Source organism: Oenanthe melanoleuca, chromosome 1A (assembly GCF_029582105.1).
Source record: "Oenanthe melanoleuca isolate GR-GAL-2019-014 chromosome 1A, OMel1.0, whole genome shotgun sequence".
In the NCBI taxonomy this organism is placed as follows: Eukaryota; Metazoa; Chordata; class Aves; order Passeriformes; family Muscicapidae; genus Oenanthe; species Oenanthe melanoleuca.
In genome coordinates this window covers 36,551,323-36,565,209 of record NC_079334.1, presented here as the reverse complement: position 1 = coordinate 36,565,209, position 13,887 = coordinate 36,551,323, and the positions used below count along the sequence as shown (strand labels likewise).

Genomic DNA, 13,887 nt, shown 5'->3' with positions numbered 1-13,887 from the left:
CAAATCAAAATAATCAGTCATTTGCACAGCTCTACCCAGTGCCCTTAGGAGGTTTCAGTGTAGGTAATTACATTCTGTTGACCTAATTTCCTCATGAAATTTCAGTTAGGGAAATCAAGGACAATACCTTATCTGTGCTATAGTATTGCTCTGCATCATTGAGAAATGCATTCTCTGGAATAAGTGGGTGCCTGTCAGTAGGCAGTGAAGCAATTTATAACATACAAGAACAGAAAATCAATAGTAAAAAGACAGAACACAGATCCTTTATTATAAAGTAAAATGCTAAATCTAAGATTACTCTTTCAAAAGGCTGAAACAAACACAATCCCCTAAATGACCACTGAGGTCACATGTTTTCAGCTCTTGTCAGGTTTTGCTTGGGAAGATGTCTGAAAGGAGGAGAATAAAAAAAGAGAAACTGCAGAGTATAGTCTTAAATACAGCTAATTTCACAACTTGTTAATCTTGCTGGGTTCCCCTTAAGCTTTGTGGGTGTTGGCTTCATTGATAAAATCCTGAGGGCTGGTCTTAACTAGCAATTTAGAGAGTTGTGTCAGTGGCAAAATAAAAATAAGGAAGCATCAGCAGTTCTCATTGTCACCTACTTCTCACAGTCATCTCTTTGCTGGATTTATTTTCATGCCTCCTTCACAGAAAACCAGCATTTTAAAACTGATCATAGGTAAGACAAAGGAAAGTAACCACCAACACCTTTGGTGTGTCTTCTTTGCTTCCTTCATTCCCATTTCTTTGTTTCTGAGGAAATCAAACCAACTGTGATTCTCCTTGAATTCTTTCTATTTCATTTCTACCCACTTCAATATCCCAACTTTCCCTGTTATTTCATTATTTTCACTGAATGAAGCAGAAAAAAATTACAATTACATACCAGCCAAAATTCTTCCCTGAATATTTTTGCTATAAAAAATAAAGGAACTACCCAAAAAGCTCACTTGTCCTTGAATCTCAGTACTTTTTAACAGAAGAATCACCATTTGCTTCTAAATCCCAGACTTCCATCCATTAGAATGCTAAATATCACATCAGTGACATCAGTCTCTGCAGCCATACAAGGTCCATTGTAGATTTTTAAGATGGACAACAAAATATATTGCTTAACCTATAGTAATGAGAAATTAAAAGTCTAATTACATAACATTACACTTTATACTCACACAAAACTTTTTCCATCAGCTAAGCACTAAGATGTTCAGATATGTTCTAAGAAAATTGCTACACTGAATTTGGTTATCTGAGAAGTCCACATAGCCCCAGTATCTTAAATTACAAGCATCCACAGTGTCCCATGTGAAAAACTTCACTAAATTTAGAAGACTGTGTGTAAGGCCCTAACCACTACCAGACTGGCTCTCAGACTGCCACAGATGCCTCAGATGACCCTCACAAATTGGCCACCCTCGATACTATAGGGGAACCTAAACTTCCTCTCAATCTGATGAAGTGATAATATATTCCTTATGACCCTGCAGACTTCAGCTGCAAACATAAGCAATTAGTTAGCAACCAGACACATGGAGAATTCAGTAATTAGAAATACCAGTGCTTCTGGTACATAACATCATTAAATATTTCCATTCTCCAACCCTAAAGGGAGAGAAGACTGGGATTCCTATATCAAACTCTGTACTTCTACAAAAAAAGTATATGCTTCTTTGTGGCCACCAGGGAAACTGTCAGAAGCTGTGAAGAACTGATTTTGGTGCCTTTTAAGCTTCAGATATCCCAACATACAGAAAAAATCAGTAAATATGGTTTAAGAAAAGGCTCAAAAAACATAATTCCTAGAGGTTTCTTTTCCAATTGCTTAGCAAACTTTATCCAAAATTATGTTCTGATATTCTCTTCTGTTTGAACTCTGCTTCAGGATGTAGAGTTATTTATGACTCACTTGAAATATTCACCCAGTGCTAATATTATCCATAATAATTTTATTCCTTCTCCTAAAATTGTCTCCCCTCAAGTGTATTTACAAAGAATTATAGTTTATTCTGCCTCAGTACTGAGAACAGATTAGATGTTAGAATGTGATTCCATGCTATTTCCTCTATCCAAAAGCTGAGTCTTCACCTATTTCTAAGCTAAATGTAGCTATCTTCATGTGAAGGGGAATTTTATTAGTTCCAAAATGAACAATAATCAATTGTTAATTTCAAACTCACATCAGAACTTCTCTGAGCAGCAGGTTTGTATGTACTTTTGCCTCTAGAAAACATCCAGTCTTTTCTTCATGCAGATCATCTCATGGAATAACCATCCCAACTCCCTTTAGTAACAGAAGCTACTCTGTGACTCTGTACTGATCTGAAGTGTTCATTCCACCCTCCATTTCTTCTGTCTGTATGATGTAGTGACTGGTTACCACTTTGTATTAGATTTCAGCTCCTGATTAATATTGCTATTTCTTCCTCTGTTCCTTACCTAACTTTTCCTTCTTTGCAGCTCCTTGGTGCTGCTGCTTTTCCTTAGATTTTTATTTTTTTTTAACAAGAAAGCCTGTCTTGATCTTGCTTCCATGTTCATTCACTGCAAGCCCCTTCTGTAATTTAGCTGCTCCTGTACAAGAGTATTCTCATTCCAGATATTCTCAGATTTAGTTGCATTTCCAATACCTGGAGCTGTGCTTCTAGAACCTCAGCCAAGTATGACACTACATCTATTAAAGTGCAACAAGAAGCTCCAGGGTGATATAGAATGCATGCTTTCTAAATCTGAACATCTTCACTACTTGTACTAGTTTCAGTATTTCTATCACTGCCAACATTTGTTATCCTCCTGAAAGGAAAGTTGGACAAATCCCTATGAAATTCCCTGTTCTGCAGAATCCAACTGCTCTGCTTAAGGGTTCAAAATATGCATTCACTTGATCTTCTTAGATGTCCATATAAACATACAAGATAAAACTATTTCTGTCTAAATAAACTAAAAAGAGAAAAAAAAATCTAATCTACAGAAGATTGATGGAGAATGGGACAGTAGAATTCCATATAAAATATACACATAATCCCTGTATATGGGAAGCACAATACTTACTCATGAAAACAGATAAATCACAAGAATACTAGACAGCACATGCTTCTGAGCCTGTCACACTACAGAGTTGCATTATATATGCAGAAAGGAAAGCCTATAATAAATAATAAATCTGATGTGCTGGATGTTGTGGGCACTTTTGACTGTTCCAGTTGGCCTCTCCATGATAGAGGAAAACCTCTTTAGATTGTCTTGACTCTGTGTAGTTTCAGACAGTTGACATTTTATTGCAAAGCAACCTGGTGGAAAACTGTTAGACTCCCAATTCCCAAATACTTCACTTTTGCTAAAACAGACAGATAAAAACTTCAAGATAGTCAAGATCCGTTAATCAGCCAGTAACACATCAGCATGGTTTTTATCTTCTTAAACATAAAAATATCAGAGCTTTACAAGTATTTTATCTCATATCTTGTTAAGAAAATGATGACTTGACTCCCTACTTACCCTACTCTCAGTCAGACAAGTTTCCCTTGCCAGCTTAGCCCCAGGTTTCCCATAGCAGAGTCTCAGACCTCTGGCTCCTTTAAGTAATTTTACCATGATAGAACAGCACAAAAGCCACTCAAGCTGGATGCCTCACGCTTAACATCCTCTACAGCTAGAAACCAGAAATTTATTTGACTGGAAATGTCCCAGTGGGATATAACATAAACCTGATAGAGCCATGATAATGGTGTTTAAAGTAATGATGTGTGTCTGGAAAAACAATTTGAGGTAGTTTCTTGTCTTGTTATTAATCTTAATCTGAACAAATTTGGTAATAAATTATGCTCCTGAACACTCACATTTTTCTATAATGAGATATATCTGTATATTTGCTACTTGTAAGCAGTGCAGCCACCTCAAATCCACTGACAAAAGTGCTGTGCTGTATCAGACTAGTAAGTAAAATGCACAAATGAATGTAGACACCTAGTGCATATAGTTTAAACACACAATGCTACTTAATAATCACACAATACTCTAGCACTATAATAACATTGAACTTTTTACAGTTAAAAATAACTTGGTATATTACACCACTTGAGGTTTTTATGCTAAAAGCTGGAAATTGAAGGGGAAAAAAGCATAAAATGTAGGCTCATTTCATAAGGGAACAACATGTTGAAACTTGATGGATTGCTTTGAAAGATAAATTTAATTTAAATGCAATTTGAGTTACAGTACTTAATGCTTTTGTCAAGTAATTTCTCATTTCCAGTCACAAAAATACTTACCAAATTTTGGTAATTAAATTTTGTACCCTGAGCTCCCCATGGTTTTTTCCTTTCTGTTTGGCTCACCACTCTGAAAGAAGCTCTTTGTCTCATACAAACTTCCTTCAAACCTGTAAATCAGCCCCAGACTGGACAGGCTTGGGTTTATAATCTCTTGCACCATGGTTTATTACCTCTTGAGCAGCTACCCTAGTCACTGTGAGATGCAGGCCAATGTACTTATGCAGACCAATGATCCTCTCCAATAACACCAAAGTTCCCACAGCCGGGAGATTCATTCCCTGCCTCTTTTTAGAACATTGAGATAAAAACAGATTCCCATTCAGAGTAGAGTTTGCAGTCCCTCTTTTCTGTACAAGAGCCAAGGAGGTGCTGGCCCACAGGAAGGTGAAAAAAAAAAAAGCTTAAATGTCAAAATGCTTATTATCATGCTGGCCATTTATGAATATGGCTCTAACTCTCAGGAGTCACAATGGCAATATTGAGGGAAATTCCAACTGTTGGTAATTCTAGCATAGCATAAACACTGCTATAGATTTAGAAAACTTCCATCTGTTCTGGGCTGTGAAAATTGTCTCTTCTGGTGCATGCAACAAGGCCTTCCTTTGGCTTTGCCTAAAAAAGACACAAAATCTATTGTTTTATCCCTATTTAATCTACATTACCAAGGGAAAAGAAAAAAAAAAAACTAAGAAAAAACCCAAACAAACCAACAAACATATTAAAAGGAATCAACATATCTGGTGGAAAATATACAGGCTTTAAATGAGGTTGAAAGCAAAATTGAAAACAAAATCTGTCTGGAGGCAATATGCTTTGCATCTGTACCATCTAGCAAAGTAGTACATCAATCAAATCCAAATCTCATTTGGATAAAATTATGCACTTTTAGCCAAACATAAAGTGTTGAACTTTAGCATGGTGCACCAAAAATTATTGCCAAAAAAATGCAGTTAAAACAGTGGCTAAAATATGATTTGAACATTAGCTGGACACAGAATATACTTTCAAAAGTGCTTTTTTGAGGTACACCAGGAAAACCTGAAAAGAAAAAAAATACAAACTACTTGATGCTTTGGTAATACATTAAGTTTTGAATTGACAAAAGAATGCATCTAGGAAAGAACTTTGCATAAATAACAGAGGGACATGAAGGATGTGACTGTTCCCATCATTCAGAAATTAATGCAAAAACACAAGCCTTCACACCACGGCTTTGTCTTTAGTCAAAACCTGTTAGAGCAATACAAATGAAGCTATTCTTTTCTCAAAGTATGCTGCTAGACCTAATGGTCAGGCATGCTGCTGTATAGCTTCTCACAGCCTCCTTCAGGTAGATGAATCCCTCTGTTACTTTCAAAGTCTTGTTTACAAACAAAGATGAAGCACACCTCATACATGTAAGTGAAGCCAAGAGTTTATTGTTAGCATAGTGAAAATCTTATCAAACTAATTCAAGAAGCATTGTTAGTCTAGATCTATCTTTTATAGAAAAATAAGTAATACAGAAAAAGTCACAATTATTGGAAGAGTACAATTAAATGGTCTATCCCTTTACCTGGTCTTACTCTAAGTCCATGCTTCTCTGAGTCATCAATTCAATTGTTTCCCACTGGTGATGGGTATTGTTAAGAGGAGTTGTCAGCACTTGGAGTCCTTCATCAGGAGGGATATGGTCTTCATGCTGATCAATTTTTCTTCCTTCCTCTTAAGAAGCTACATATACTTGTATTTTCTAATTTTGCATTTATACTTACTCTTTCTTCAGTTGGTCTGCAGTTCCAAGTTATATTTGAACTTACTATAAACAGTGCTGCATATGTATGTTAGAAACTATCTCTTTGTTCTCTTCATTAATGCCTAAAACCACTTTTCTCAAGCTCCAAGTTTCCATTTTTACCTTTTACTGATCTTTTTATAGCACGGAGTCTTCAGTGCCAAGATTGTGCCCCATCTCTTATCATTCCACACCTGCACTCCTCTAAGGAAACATCCCATGCCTCCACTCTTCAAGCCCCAGCTGTTCTATCAAGCCTTGGCTACTGCTCTTGTAGACTATAGCTGTAGCACACACCAGAAAAAAAAATAGATTAAAACAGATATAAATGTTTGCTTAAGTAGAAGAACTGCTGTCAGAGCTAACCCAAGCAAAACACACATGTCAAAGTTTGGACAGAGCAGCTGTCCTGAATGAGTGTGCTAGAGATAAGTCAAAAAATCACCAGCAAGGCTATAAGCAAAAGTCAGATTTAATAGTAAATATGTCAAATCCCAATCATGAGGCCTTGTAAAATCAGGGCAAAACTTACAGCTTTGCTACTATCGATGGCAACATCCCGTTACAGGACTATTAGGTCACATTCCTTCATAGGAGGGGTTCTGTGCTTTCCTAGCTAGGTCCAGTAACCAAAGGCCAGGCCTTTTTAGCAGAGGAACTGTACCCATGATACATCAAAATTCAGAACAAAGAAACTACACCAGAGCTAAGCAAGAACAGGATAGGACTGTAAAAATTCAGAAAAATATTTTGATTTGCTCCTAAACACGATGTTCTGAACTTTTGACCAAAAATTTCAGACAAAATCAACTAGTACAAAAATGTATGATGTATATGAGCAGGTATATAAATGATTCTTTATGCATGTGTTTGTATCTGTGAGAGCAAGGAAGTGCATGCACACATGAATGTGTGGTGAGGGGGGAGTAGCACCACTGAGGGAGAGAGGGAGGGAAGAGATGATTGCAAGCATTTTTTTTCCCCTTTCTAATAAGCAATTTCCTGAAAATAGAAACAACTGCAAATTCAATTTTGCTAAATTTGTTCTTTTCTGTAGGAAAAAGAATATCCCAAAAATATCTAAAAATATCCCCAGCTACAGTGAATCTGGATTAAGCATATGAGTGGTATCTTTTTCAAAAAGACACTTTGCATCTCACTTCATGGGCCTGATACGTCAATACTGAAACTGGATACCACAGACCATTGATTTCACTAGGTCTACTCATGTGAATTTAGAGATGAGCTAGTGGTCCCAAAGGCACTTAAGTATCCTGCCATACTTATGCCTTGGCACTAATGTACCATATACACTCACGGCAGATTTTTTTTTTTCCCAGAAGGTGCGAGAAACCGATGCATTAATTTTCTAATTTTGTGATTACTGTCATTTTTCCAATGAGGGTTGCAGATAAATTCTGCTCTGCATAAGATGGATGTAAATACATAGTATTTCAAGGAAATATATTCTACCTCCATGTAAATCTATAGCTGGTATGAAGGAAAGTCAACTCCAATCCTAAAGTTTTGGCTTTCTTTTATAGCAGTATTGTTCAAAAAAATTCCACTGAGCATTTCTGAGCAGATCTTATTGACTTCTCCAAGTATTTATTCTGAAGCCATGCTGAAAATCCTACAGCACAATGCCTGTGCTTTATGGAGTAAGAGCCCTATGCTTCCTTCTAATTCCCCACAGCAATCCTTGTTACACCCCTGTGGAGGAGGGGCCACCATCAAATAGAATTACACAGTTATGTCATGAGCCTCCTTCTAGAGAGACATAGTCCCCCAAGAGCCCAATTCATGGACTTTCAGCAACTCTCCTACTTGGCTCACCAGAGAAGCTGAAACCAGCCTTTACTAAGATGTTTCAGTCTTCTTTATAATACAATAAATGGAATTAGTCAGAGATTCCAAGACCACAAACCTCGATAATTTCCTAATGGTTGGACTGAACATAAGTCTCTCATCTCTCAGAAGATGACGTCTTTTAAAATTATGAATAGCAAAAATTTTCATATGTAAAAATATGATGAGTCTCTTTTCCAAATAAATACTTCCTCAAAAATATGAAGTCAGATACTGAATTATGAAACTGTTTTTTGCCCAACAGAACCTTTGAAGAGACAGATGACTACCCTCTGATTATCCATGAGTCCTACTAAAAAAAGATGGAAAAGTCTCTTCTAGTAAAAACACCCACTCATGGCCAGCAATGTGTTTTTAAAGAAGGCAATTATAAGAATCATCTTCATTTAGATTATGTTAGTGTAATGAAGCAGCATCCTTATTCATTTTTTAAATCAATAGCTCCTTCACTTTCACTCTAAATGTATTTAGAACCTAGAATTATTCATTCCTTAGTATGAGGTTACTGAAATGGATCTGATGGCAAATGCATTTTGTGCAGACCTCACCTCGACCCTAAAAGTACAGTCTCCAGATTCTCTTACTTTTGTGACAGAGCTTGTGCATTTTACAGAAAATAGGCCAGCCAAACATCTAAGTAGAAACCGCAGTACACTTGACTAATTTTCAACCATGAGAATATCACACAGTCCATGTTTGACCAGGAAGCTGAACTGAGCAGAACTTAGTAAGGACATCCCGTGAGCTGTGTGATAACCAGTCTAGCATACTTATAACATACATTTCTTCCTAGCAAATTCTACCCAGAGAAGCGTTAGTTTGTGGTCAATATATAAGTTTTGATATAAGCAATCCTCCTGTTACTACAGCATTGCTCAAAAAAGATAAAATGTCACTATTTCCTATTCTGAAGTTTAAGTAATTTTGCTGAGGGGCTGGAAGAATGGATCCATCAAGAGGTCCAGACAAGGATCTACACACCTCCTTTCTGAAAAGGCTAGCAAGAAAGGATTGGTTCATATTTACTTAAGGCTGGCAATGCATATCTTAATAAAACGAGGTAATAGAAGCTCTTAGCAAGCTAGTGTAAGGCCTTTCTCAAGAGACCATGACTTAGATGTCCTGACCAAATAATCAGTTGCTAACTTTTTGCTTTTGCAGGACTAGGATTTGTTTATCCTGATTTAATCCTAAAAGCAAATTCTAAAAATGCTTTCTTAAGGAGAGGTTTTTAGTGCAAGACAGGTGAGGCATTGGTACCATGACTGTTAACTGTGTGCGTTTTTTCTAGTCGGGTTGGTTTTCCTAGTCTATTTCACAGAATCACAGATTTACTTTTTCCCCCCACAAATCTCCAGTAACTGGATACTTAATTCATCATATATTTTATTTTTACTAACAAAATTTTCTACAAAAGAAAATTAAGTGAAAGAGGTAATTAGTTGAGTAATGTGCATAACTCAAATGGCTCTCTAATTACAAGTTAGTCTAGTGCATCACTTTGTGTTTTTCCTACTACCTGCCATTCTTTTACAAGGAGACAATGCTTCCTAGTCACCTTGGGAGACACTAGGTTTTTATTGCAAGAACATGTGTATTAGATTATACATACTAAAAGAGAGCATAACCTACGCTGTCTTGCACTCTCTCATGCAATGCATAATCTTCATGCTGACCTGTAATCACTTGCTACAAATTTAGGTCTTCCTGCAACAGCAACCTCTATATAGGTTGATTACTTCATCTGCAGCACTCAGCAAAAGGGCCTAATTCTGTTTTCAGAGAAGCACACACAAGTGTTTTATTTTAGGTAGCAATATATGCACATACTAACAGCACTATCATATTTAATTTTCTGATAACATGGCTGCCATGCTATACTGGCATTGGTATCTAAGTCAATTCAGTAAAATGGTACCTTATTGAGCACATGAAAATCCCTGACCACATTTTTGACAAGAACATTTCCTTTCTTCGTACAAAATTTTATGACAATGGTAGTAGAGTTGTAGTTCCATAGGAAACCAGATTTTCTATAAGAGCACTACTTAAATACATTAACTCTTTTTGCTGTAGCATTAGCTGAAGTAAATGTGGACTTACGGTTTCTCTAGAATCTATTACCACCAACTGATATCAAGGGAGATTTTCCTAATATCTACTGACAGTGTCTTCAGCATTCTCCAGAAACACATCTCATAGAAATTCAGCCTCAGAACAAAAAGCCAAGCAGTTTCCAACACATTACACAAAAATTGACATTTGGAATATAATTTGTGACCTAGCAAGTAGAATGCATCTTGTGATTTCACATGAACCAAAGCTTCAAAATCACTGTAAATAATTCACAAGTCTAGGCTATACATAAAAGATGTTCACAGTAGTAGCCTGTGTAAGACCAAATTTTCTACTTGTATCAGACGAAATAGATATCTTAGCATGTTAAGCTTCCTTTGTTATTTCATTGTTGTGACATCCTCAACGACTTCCAACAAGAGCAAGTTGTATGCAGCCCTGCCTCAGAGGAAGCACAGCTCTTGTGCTCAGTGCAAACTGTGCCCAATCCTGCTAACGTTGAATTCACCTCCTGTACATCCTCCCCCTCATCTTCCATGAAATAATTATTTTCCATGATTACTAAGGCAAAAAAGTAGCACCATATAAACATCTATTTCCCCTTTTTTTTTCTTATTATTTGAGATGTTTGCATAATGAAGACCAAGATCTCCTTGCAAGCATTCCCAGTAAATTAATGAAACAAGTAGAACTTAGTAAGGTAAGTGAACAAATTACTGGCAGAATATATATCCAGTTTCCATTAGCAGGATAGAAGAATGAAGCACAACAAAACTAATGTAAATTTCACTGTTAATAGAGGATATACTGAGATTAGATGGCATGTTGTGTCAAATAGAGGCTGTACTCTAATTTTGTACAGATGGTCAATTTAATACATGTTGTAAAAGAACAATTTAAAAGCAGCTTAAGGCTTTTATTAAAACAGATCACGAAGTGCTCCCATCTTTCAGTCAATAATCTCTTGCACATATGAATATAACGCAAAACAGCATGAGCATCCTAACTATAGATTTACAGGAAAGAGGCTCCATAAATTTTATGAAGTGTAGCCTAATATTACAAGGCAATAAAATACCAATAATAGAGACAAAGTTATTGCTCCTGATAACTGTAAAAAAAAAGCAATAATTTTCATAATAGATCTTGTTTGGGATGTTCATACAGTTCTTCTTTATTAAAAGACATGAAGTTCAATAGTTCATTTTAATGATTCCGCAGTAAGACAGTACAAACGTGTTCCATCTTAAAAATCTCTCCTAAAAACAACATTCCCAGGAACAAGAGAATCACTACCTGTGCATTTAATTGTAGTTCTTAATTAACCTCCATGGAACTTGCAAGCCGTTTATTACTTCAGAAGTGGCTAAGCTTGTCATAAATGACAAAACAAAGAAACTCTTCAACTTTACTAATTGAGAACTTAATTTAATTATACAGTTACCCCAGATTTTACTTCCTTCCTCTGATAATATATGCTGAAGTCTGCACAGGATAAACGGAGGCTCTGAACGATGAGCAGTTTTTCACGGCTTAAAGGAAGCTTGAGATTTATGCCAGAAATATAAGCTCTGACTACTGGAACGAAACTGGCAGTGGAACCTCATGTACGTACTAGGGCGCTCATCGTTCACTGCATTTCTGAATGAGGCACACGTTTTGCCAGCAAAGCAGAGAGAGGATTTATTAGCCCCGCTAACAGCCGAAATGCCTGCTGCTGTCGCAGCTGAAATTTCCCTTTCTAAAAACACTGCTGCCACGAGCACATACAAGTAGCGACGCCTCCTCACCAGTATCTAAAAATAAATAAATAAATGAAATGAGAAGAAGGCACACAGGGAGTCCCGATTTCCCCTCTCTGCCGCAGCCCCCGGCCAGCTCCTCGCGATCCGGGGCCGGAGCGCGGCCGCTCCGCGGGGCGCGCAGCGCGGGGCTCGCCCGCCCGCGGCCGCCGCTGTCCGCGGTGCTGACGGCGCTCCGCCGCCTCCGGGACAGCCGGGCTCCGGACCGGGGCTGCCGGGCTCCGGACCGGGGCTGCCGGGCTCCGGACCGGGGCTGCCGGGCTCCGGACCGGGACAGCCGCCGCCGGACCGGGACAGCCGCCGCCTCCCGCCACAACAGGTGCGCCGCCGGGCGCAAGCGGGTCCCCACCGCCGTCCCGCCCGCCCCGCCGTCCGGCCGCGGCCGCCCCCGCTCACCTGCGGCGCGGAGGTGGAGCAGGAGGCAGAGCGCCCGGAGGCAGGCGGCCGCCCGCCGCCGCATGGTGCGAGCCGAGGGCAGCCGAGCGCGGGGAGCCGAGGGGAGCCGAGGGGAGCCGAGGGGAGCCGAGGGCAGCCGGGCAGCGCCGCCACACCGCGTCCCGCTCCCCCCGCCCCCGGCAGTGAGCATGCCTGGGAGCGCGCTGCGCATGCGCAACGCCGCGCGGGCGGGCGGCCGCCCTCACCTGCCTGCCGTCCTGGCGCGGGTGAGGCGAGGGGCGAGCGCGGCCGGGATGGGCGGCGACCGACCGCGGGACGTGGGGCCGCGCAATAGCCGCGGGGAGCCGCACGGTCCAATGGGACCGGCAGAAAGAGAGATCTCCAGTTCCATGGGTGTTCGAGGAGGGGGCGAGAATGGGTGGCGGGGGTGATTTCCTTCTTGGCTTCCAGCCGGCGCTGCGTTCGGGGCTCCTGCTGCAGCGGAACGGTGGGAATTGCATCTCCCCGCTCTTGCAGCGCCCAGGAGGCGATCTCAGGAGTTTGGGCATGTCTGGGAGGACTTCGACGATGTGTGGGTCAGGTAATCGTCCTCTTCAGTGCGTTGTGAAACATGTATGTAAAACAAGCAGTTTGCAAAAACTGCGTGATGAAAATCACGGCTGATACAGAAATAAAGAAATAAGCACTGAACTCCAGGCAGTGGTTCAGACCAGGCTGATGCAACACCTACTCAGGAGACACTTCGGGAAATTGATTATATGCGTATCAGAGAGCAATGCAAAGAGGCGAATCATGAAGCAGCCCTGCAACAAGGTGATTTTCTAAAGTTGAGTTTAATTGATCAAAAGATTTGCTGGAGAGCAACCATGAGAGCCAGTGGCAGATGTGTCAGCCAGCAAGTGATCCATCTACAGGAGCCTGTTACTGGATATGGCAAGCAATGTATGTGCATAGTCAGGTCTGCAGCTGAAGCCATGTGCCCTAAGTAAAAAACAGCAAAGGAAATCCGCAGAGCTTGCTTGGCTCTAAATACCTTTAAATAAGCCTTTGTGCAGAAATTTCCTTCATACAGAGATGGGGAGGAGTGTGCAGGCCCTGATGTCTGGATGCAACTGCATGTGTGTGACTGTACATATGCAAACGAGCTTCCTTTGCCAGCCCCCACACGGCTGTTCACACACGTATAGGCAGGCAGGTCGTTCGCTTGACAGCAATATAAGTGAGAAAAAGCTTGCGTTGGAAGATAGCACTAGATCTTGAGTTCTGCCGGAAATGGGAAATTAATATGATCAAGGGGATTTTTCAACAAGGAGTGGTATTTTAGTCCTGTCATTTCAGTCATATCTTTTGTAAGTATTGTGCCTCAGATGTCCTGCTAAGCCTTGAGATTTCTGCTGCTTCCTCTGCTGTGATGATAATTTGATGTGGGTATATACAAATTAAAGCACATCCTGTTCCAGCTTAATCCTATTAGTCCTGACTAGTAGAAGTGACAGCTAAAAGAAGTGAAAGAAGTAAGTCTTGTCTGTATGGGGCATCCCACTTGTGCCCCTACAGCTTCAGTTCCTACATGCCCAGGGTTCAGAGGTACATGTATAGCAAAAACAAGTAGAGAACTATATTAACTTCCCTCAGTGAGTTGTGCAATACCTATTACAATTTAGCCAACTCCTAGGGAGAGATTAAAGAAAAA

General features: G+C 39.8%; 1 protein-coding gene across 1 annotated transcript in view; it reads right to left on the bottom strand.

The window, feature by feature from the left end:
* PTPRR (protein tyrosine phosphatase receptor type R) overlaps positions 1-12,403 on the bottom strand; it is a 141,168-nt gene extending 128,765 nt beyond the window's left edge. Inside the window, exon 1 of the mRNA XM_056482107.1 lies at positions 12,195-12,403. Within this exon, the coding sequence (XP_056338082.1) occupies positions 12,195-12,384 (190 nt within the window). The 5' untranslated portion in view covers positions 12,385-12,403. The remainder of the gene's footprint in view (positions 1-12,194) is intronic.
* Between the last annotated feature and the right edge of the window lie 1,484 nt (positions 12,404-13,887).